This window comes from Mustela nivalis (assembly GCF_964662115.1).
Source record: "Mustela nivalis genome assembly, chromosome: 4".
Classification (NCBI taxonomy): Eukaryota; Metazoa; Chordata; class Mammalia; order Carnivora; family Mustelidae; genus Mustela; species Mustela nivalis.
In genome coordinates this window covers 51,761,021-51,769,325 of record NC_139023.1, presented here as the reverse complement: position 1 = coordinate 51,769,325, position 8,305 = coordinate 51,761,021, and the positions used below count along the sequence as shown (strand labels likewise).

The window sequence follows — 8,305 nt, the reverse complement described above, 5'->3', positions numbered from 1 at the left end:
CTCATTGCAAAGAGAAAATCTTGAAGTTGAAGATAGAAATACACTCTCATATAGGAGAAAGTGTTCACAAATAAAGAAGTATAATAGACAAATTTGCATTGTTTCACTGTAGGAATTGATCATGACCATAAAAAATACATTACACCATACATAATTAACACATACTAATTACTAAGTTTAAAATAATTTCATTGGTTCCACATACTGCTCCATTACCAGGCATCAATATCAATATTGTTTTGCCAACATCAATACTGAATAAAAAATACTAAGAAAGGTAACATTTCTTCAGTTGCGTTATGCAAAGTAACATTTTGATAAAAGACTCCAAACTTGGCAGCAGTTTCAGCATTCAATGAAAACTCTCTTTTGTATGGAATCGTAAGAAATTATAGTTCAAAATTAATGCATGTCTGCTGCAAGTGAATTACTTTAAAAAAAAAAATGTTATCCCTGAAGTCACATTTCAGTATGTTATGTACTCTAAAGATTTTAGCCATATAAAGTCAGCATACATTTTGAGGGTGGGAAAAGGGGTTATTTGAAAGCAAATCCCTTTGAGAAGTGAAACCTTTTAGTTCAAACATCAGGATATATTTTAATGGCGTTTGAAAAAAAATCTCATTTCACTTGAGCACAGAAAAATGCTACAGGCTTTTAGATAATATGAACCAACCAATTCAATGCTTTGTAGGTCCTTCATAAAGTGTTTTATTTTTTCTTTTTTTTTATGCAACTTAATTCAAATCACTTGGATTAATTCTTCTATCATTCAATACATTGCAAAGCTGGGTAGGAAAGAAAGTCTGCCTATTGTAGATCTGTAGCTACTGTGCCCTACTTTGCCTAGAAGTCTAAGTGCCCCCTGAATACCCCAAATCATACCATTAACAACTGCATCCTCCAGCTGGCCAGAAGTAGCCTCACAAACCTATCTCGCTCAGTCCAAACAGACTCAGTCCATGGACTCTTTGAAATATCTGAATTTGTTGCCACTATTTAAAAATTGGGGGGATAAAGATGAAACTTCCCATTTCTGGCTTCTCCTGAGAAAATCCAATTGTTTGGCAGCCTTCCATTACATCAGAGCAGCAACGCATCAGAGCTGAGTTTTAGCTGCTATAGCACAGAGTATCATTGCTGTCTTACCAAAGTCTTCCTCATCCCCCGCTCTCTGCCTGCTCCTCTCCATCTCTTGTCCTCATTCTATGTCCTGTTACTGTATATACAACCTGTTTCTCTCCATTTATGTTCCCTGCCTGGCTTACACTGGCAAGAGAATTCACCAAGTCTACTTCAGACCTGTCTCCATTATCAAATGGTATCCACTGGCCATTGACCCCTTCCTCTTGCCTCCGTCAGCGGCTTGCATGCTTTCCTTACCCCACATGCTGTTTTCTCTATACGAGAATTGTTTTCCATCTTTGCATTGCACAATCACAGCCCTGGGGTAGTTGTCTTGTCCATTTCTTGTCATAGACTTCTCTGAAGGGCGGGGGGTGGGGGGCACTCTTAACCTTATTAACTCTAAGTTTTTATAATTTGTGTATTTCATTTCCCCAGTTGAGCTATATGCTACTTTAAGACAGGTTTTATGCCTGATTTATTTTTATACCATTCCATGTTGCCCTAACGTTAAAAACCCTTTAGGAAATACTAGATGAATGAACTGTTACTGGTGATTGTAGAAATAGTCAAAATAATAACAAACAATGCCTGTGTTAGGGGAAAAGTAGGAACAACTTAAAACAAGCAAGAATTATGCTATTTTCACCAACTCTGCCTTGACCACCCATCTTCCTGACTCTAGCATCAAGAAACCGTGATCACTATCACACCATAGTAAGCAAAGGACAAGATATGTGCCTGCCACATAGAACTGTTAGAATGTATCAATAAACTGCTACAGCCTGACATTTTATCCCTATCCAATGCAAATCCCAAGTGCAGATATCCTTCTTGCTACTCAAATTTAAACAGCGGCATGGCCAATGTCCACAGTAAAGAATACTTAGCAGGACTCTTTGGGAGATTTCAAATATCTTCATTTACGGATACTAATTACACACAGTGCCCCTCTAAGGAAATCCAGCTGCCCGATTTTACTGACTGTTGAATATCTCGTTAGTTCCTTAAGCAGTGTCATAAATACATACTTATTCATGCACATGGTGCAAAGGGCAACATGTGACTAGTCAAAAATATAAGACAAATCTCTCACAAATATTTGATAAAGCTGAAAGCATAGAAATATGTTGATGTATAACATTTATTTATTGTCTTGTTTAACATATAGGGCATTCCTTATATTATTACCTTTCTACCATGTAGTTGTCCTGCATAAACATAAATTGCATTGTCTCTCAATTAATATATAGAATGACCAATGAATTTGCATTACCTGAAATGTCTAACTTTTTTTTTTTAATTATTCTACAGCACTCTCAACAATAACAACATTACTAGACTTTCTGTCGCAAGTTTCAACCACATGCCTAAACTTAGGACTTTGTAAGTAGCCACAATATATATCTAAAGGTCAATTTAATCAATTAAGGGTTCCCCTAAAGTACTGTTTTTTGTAAACAAAGAACAGAATCATGAGTTCATTGCGGGGTAGAGAAGGAAAACCACATTTTTAAAAAGTGCTAGATGTGATATTTGAATAAACAAACTATCACTCTAAAAACATGAACTATCACTCTAAAAAAATGAAAGCTTTCTTTTCAATGATATGCATCGTGGGAAGTTGGGGGAGAGGGAGACGTTTACTTAGAGCTCTTGTGGAGGTCACATTTCATTAAGAAATGTAAGACTCCTTGATTGGCTGTCAGAAATGATAAATGGTAAATCTTTATGATTTTATTACTGTACAACAAGCAGACCTAATAAAGCTGAACTGGATCTCCTACATTCTTTGTAATGTAAAATTACAGCATAACTCTCCAGTCTTTCTGTAACTAAGGTTGTGGCAGCATTTGAATTTAAAAATATCTTTTCAGAAGATGAACATTAAAATATTTTAGGTGGTAAAAACTTGTTCTCTCATAATGTATTTGCTGCAGCTATTTTTTTTTTCCTCTTGGAGGAAAATTAATCCTTAAAGTGGGATAGTTAGTTAAAGCATTTTCAGAGATAAATCTCATTTGAACTCAGATTAGGGATCACCCTGGCCTCAAAAATACTATTTATACAACATGTGAGAAATAGTGGGAAATATAAGTAAAGCATTGAACTTCTTGAAAAAAACAAATGTGTTATTAAGTGGGGGATATATGTATGTTGATTGGGTTTTCAAAATAATTTGCAGTTTACAATAGTTGATAACTGGAAATATATTGTATTTATTTTTTTCTCTTTAATGAAAAATCATTTGAATTGCCAGCTTTTTAATGATTTGGATAGTACCAATCTGAATGTCCTTTTTTTGGTCACTAAAATATGGTGCTCTGTGTATGATACAACACATCATTATCATTTCTTTGGAATATGATTTAACAAAATAAAGCAATTCTGAAAGTATGCAGATATAACATAAATTCCGTTTTCTTGATGTGCCTAACCTGACCAAGTGAATAGACCAGTTCACCCAAGACTATATTTGATGAAATTCGTTGCTTAACCATTGACTTTAGCTAATTTTTTAAAATGTGAAGTGAACAGGCTCCTAAATGGCAAAAATGAGGCCACTGAGAATGTGGAAATATCTGTCATCTGCCTTTTTGATAGTGTGCTTTATTTTCCTATAGAAATCCATCATAGTTTGTTTTGCTAATCAGGGTTTTAAAGTTTTATGTTCTTTTCTCACTTCAAATTTGTACACACAGAATTGAATCGTTGTAACGTGCTTGATTCAGATGAAAATGTTTCTAGAACAATGAGGTAGAGTGTGCTTCGTGGTTTCCAAAGGATGCCACTCTGACTTCCAAGCAAACTGAGCTGGAGGTCACCCAGCTTTCGCAAAATGTAGCTTTTTGTTCTGGGCAGGCCGTCTAAGTTTTGATGCGAGACAGTCTGTTCCATATCTTACAGGCTCAAGGAGAATGTAATACAGTCATCTAACTTGAAATTCCCTTGCTTTGGTTGTTTCATTATTCTATATTATCACTGCTACTTAAAAATTCCATTTTTATGGTCCAATTATGTTTCTGGACCGAGTTCCATGTTTTAATATCCATTACTGTTATTGGGTTAGAATTGAGCACATCAGCTAAAAAGGACTAAAATGGTATTACTGTGTCATAGATGATTCTGGAAATGATGCTTTGATTTATAGCTTTGGATGTCCTTTTCTTTAGTTTGAGAAAACATAAAAGCCAATTTGAAGTCATTTACCTAATTTAGTGGATACATTTGTCTGATATTTTATTAATGGAAAAGTGCTATTTGCCACTTGGAATGGATCCATGGTCTGGTGTGGATTCCTGCCAACACAGAGAGGGGGGCTCACTTAATTCCTTCACTCCCAGCCATGTATGTCTTTTCATTTCAGTTCCTGCTCTTTGAGGATAGGGTCCCAAGAGCCAAAAGCAGCTAATCCCTTTTTCTGCTATTAAACAAAAAGAAGGAAATCAGAATAGGGACATGAAAGAAGTGTTTTATATTGAATTATTATTCTATCTTGTTCAGCAAAAAACAAAAGTGACCTGCTAAAAAGATTTTGCCAGCAGTTCCTCCAGAAACTAACAACAGCAGGACTAAGGGATCTTTCATACTGGAAGCCGTGACTTTTATGAACATACCCCCACCCCTGCCCCACCCTTCACCTCCCCTTCCCCACCCCAACTTGCTGTCAGTATGTTGGGACTGCAAAGCAATTTGCCTTGGACATCTCTGTTTCTTTTTACTCTTTTGAGTGAACATAAGGAAATCATCTTTATGGTCATGTTCAAGCTTCTGGATGTTGGCTTAGAGGTAAATGAAGAGAAACTCCATTCTGCAGTTGTACACCAGATTAATGTTGAGAAAACGAATTAGGTCGGGACTTCCTTAGCTTTGTCTACTGATATTTTACGAAATAAAGCTGTAGGTTATTATGAAGACTCTTTTTTTCAATTTTCAAAGTAACCGTTTTCTGTTTTTCTTGCTTTAAACTTGTCTCTTTCTTCTCTAGTCGACTGCACTCAAACAATCTCTACTGCGACTGCCACCTGGCCTGGCTGTCTGACTGGCTGCGCCAGAGGCCCCGGGTGGGTCTCTACACTCAGTGTATGGGACCCTCCCACCTGCGGGGCCATAACGTAGCTGAGGTGCAAAAACGCGAATTTGTCTGCAGTGGTAAGGGAGAAAGAACCTTTACATTGTTGTCTGATTTTACGCTGCCGTGTCGGAGAACTGTGGAGAATGCATGCTCTCAGGGTTTCCGTGTTGCTCACTAACGCGTGCCGTCGTGCACTAATCACTCCATGGACGTCCTCTGTTTTAGCGCTATTGAGAATAGGTTCTAGGATGTGTGTGATTGGCAAGGACAGGTTCCTCTGAAGTGAGGATGGAGGATTTCTCAATTTTCACTCCTGGGGACCTCTAAGAAATTCCTAGACTTTAATTCTGTGTGCTGCTTATTTTCCTGTTAAGTAATAATGTATGCCTGCTTTTCTGTGAATGATTGGAAATATGGTTAATCCTGGATACCTGCTGGGAAATTTTAAAAAGTAGCTCGACTGTAGTTGCAGATTGACAACATACTTTTCGTGAATACTAGTGGTTCACGTGTACTCTAAGAGATAAACGACTAGATTTAGTGGATGAAAATCTGGAAACGAAAATAAGGCACAGCCTATATGAAAATTTCAGGAAGTCACATTCACTTAGTTCTTTCTATACGTTCGAGCTCCAGTCTAGGTATTTCTCATATATGTATCTCATTTCACCTCCCTCATCACGACTGTAGTGAAATGTAATATTATCTTTCTACAAGAGATGAAAACTCTGAGAAAAAGATGTTAAGTAGCCTTATCCAAGATCACACAGCTGAGTCCAGGCATCTCAACCTAGGCAGATTACCAATGCATATATATAGATATTTATGTTTATATTTATATTTATTTATAAAACAATATGTTAATAGTATCTGATACATATTGACATATATCTTATTTTATAAATACAGGGCTGGTTCTTCTTCAGAAGTGCCTGTTCAGAATACAATAACACAAAATTTTGAAATATATATAATGCGTCACAAATAGTTCCTTAAAGGAGGCACAAGAAGTACTAGCAGAAGATTCTGATTTAGTGTTGTCTTTTAGAACTTTTTATGTACTTTTCCAGACTTTTTACAACCCAGACAAAATTTTCTTATAATGTCATGGAATGGGAATGTTCTCTTCAGGTCTGATTGCTTTTTAAAAAATTAAATAATGCAATGACTAACAGTTCATTACTAACCACTTTTTTTCTCTCTTCACTTTTCCCTTCCTGTTTTCTAGATGAGGAAGAAGGCAAGTTCACGTTTCTTTTTTAGACTGAGACTATTTTTTGTAAAGTTTGAGAGCTTGTTCAGAGGGCTTGGGTTAGTAAAGAGTTTGCAGCAACTTCCTGGCATCCAGGACCGCTCAGGCCCTCTCGGCTGCAGATCAGAGAGGGCTGTCCCCTTGTTCCAGTAGCCAAGTGTATGCAGATGCCCATTACTACAATACGACCGACATTCTGTTGTTCGTCATTCTAACAGTCAAAGCTCATTTCCAAACAGTTTTGTTTCCAAATACTGAGTAGTAAAAATATATGCCTGCAGGTAACCAGTTAATGCTAACATTGTAGACCAGGCCAAGCCGAATAAAAGAACTGTCTAGATTAATAATTACAGAATGGCATGTTACAAATTATCATAATAACTTCAAAGAAAGCACAAATGTTGAACCTCTCAAGACATCTAACTTAGAAAGATCTGATTTTCCCCACATTTATTGGTGCACGATTACTTTTTTAGAATCAACAGTTACACCTTACAAGAGGAAAATGTTACTGTTTTCTTTTTTTTTTTTTTTGAAGGTAGAGTAAGTTACGCTATTTAAGTTTAATAAAGACCAAACTCTATTTAAGTTTATCAGAAATGAAATCTAGGTTAGTCTGAAACTGCTGCTTTTTTTGGAACTCAGAATAGTTTTGAATCAAATTCCAGTTTCAGGTCTGAGGTTAGCCTTTCTTAACAATTATTTCAAGTCTGAAAAATGATCATTTTCATAATTAGTTTTAAGAATCTCATTTGCTTCATCTGAGTGTTGACCTAGAACTATAAATGCATGCTGCCTAAAATATATCTTAGAACTCAAGGACCAATTTTATGCTGAGATATTTAGAGACATGTATTTCTGTTAAAGAACGTGCTTTGTTGTTTGAGATAAGCTCATTTGTTTCACTATTCACAGTTTCAGGAGGGAAAACCTTGCTGTTTGTTTCTCTTGCAGGTCAGCAGTCCTTCATGGCTCCTTCTTGCAGTGTTCTGCACTGTCCAGCTGCTTGTACGTGTAGCAACAATATCGTAGACTGTCGTGGGAAAGGTCTCACGGAGATTCCCACGAATCTGCCAGAGACCATCACAGAAATGTATGTGCCCTGAAATTTCCTCTCATCTCTCCACCTCCACAGTGACCCAAACCGTGAATTTCTTTAGAGATTCTGGGTTTCTTGAAGGCCAATGGGATCAATTAGTTTAGACAAATATTCTTTCCAGAATTACATTGAGCCTGACTCTGCTTAATGAAATATTGTGCTGAAGGTGCTAGCGTTTTTCTTTTTCTTAACATAAGTAGAATGAAGAGGAATGTATTTGAAAGGATAAATCCTACTTGTCCTTTTCTTGGGAAGGTGTTATTAGGGTATTTAGGAAAAATAAGAGTGTGGTTGTACATAGTCTGACCATTGGGGTCTGTAGATCTGCCCCTCCTGTCCAAGTTTACCTTGAAGGGAGGAGATATTAGGAGGACCAAACTGGGGAAACAAATTATAGAATCAAGATAATGAGATGATGTTCTGCCTCCTCAAGACCTCGGGTTTTAAAATGCAGTTTCATTATTTCGTTTGAACTATTGTATAGTCTGCCAGAAAGTATAAAAAGAGTAAAATTATAAAGTCAGAAAATACAAGAGTTTTAAATTAGTGAGCATTTAACCTATGTAAGCAGTGGCTATCTCTATCAAAAGTTGTTGACTTGACGAAGTACTTCATTTTGTATAAAACGGCTGTGTGCATTTGTTCTTGCCAAATATAAGTCATGTAGGTAAAACAAGGTCATGTAAGATGTAAAATGAACTGCTTTTCCCACCTTGAGAAGTAAGCATTAGAGAAAAATCTTTACTTCAATATC

General features: G+C 36.5%; 1 protein-coding gene across 2 annotated transcripts in view; it reads left to right on the top strand.

Annotated features, from left to right (window-relative positions):
* The window catches only part of SLIT2 (slit guidance ligand 2), a 356,666-nt gene that overhangs the window by 229,479 nt on the left and 118,882 nt on the right, over nt 1-8,305 (top strand). For both annotated transcript variants that reach the window (XM_082728507.1, XM_082728506.1), the window contains exons 7-9: nt 2,440-2,511; nt 5,114-5,277; nt 7,407-7,545. In XM_082728507.1, coding sequence (XP_082584633.1) covers nt 2,440-2,511; nt 5,114-5,277; nt 7,407-7,545 — 375 coding nt within the window. The remainder of the gene's footprint in view (nt 1-2,439; nt 2,512-5,113; nt 5,278-7,406; nt 7,546-8,305) is intronic.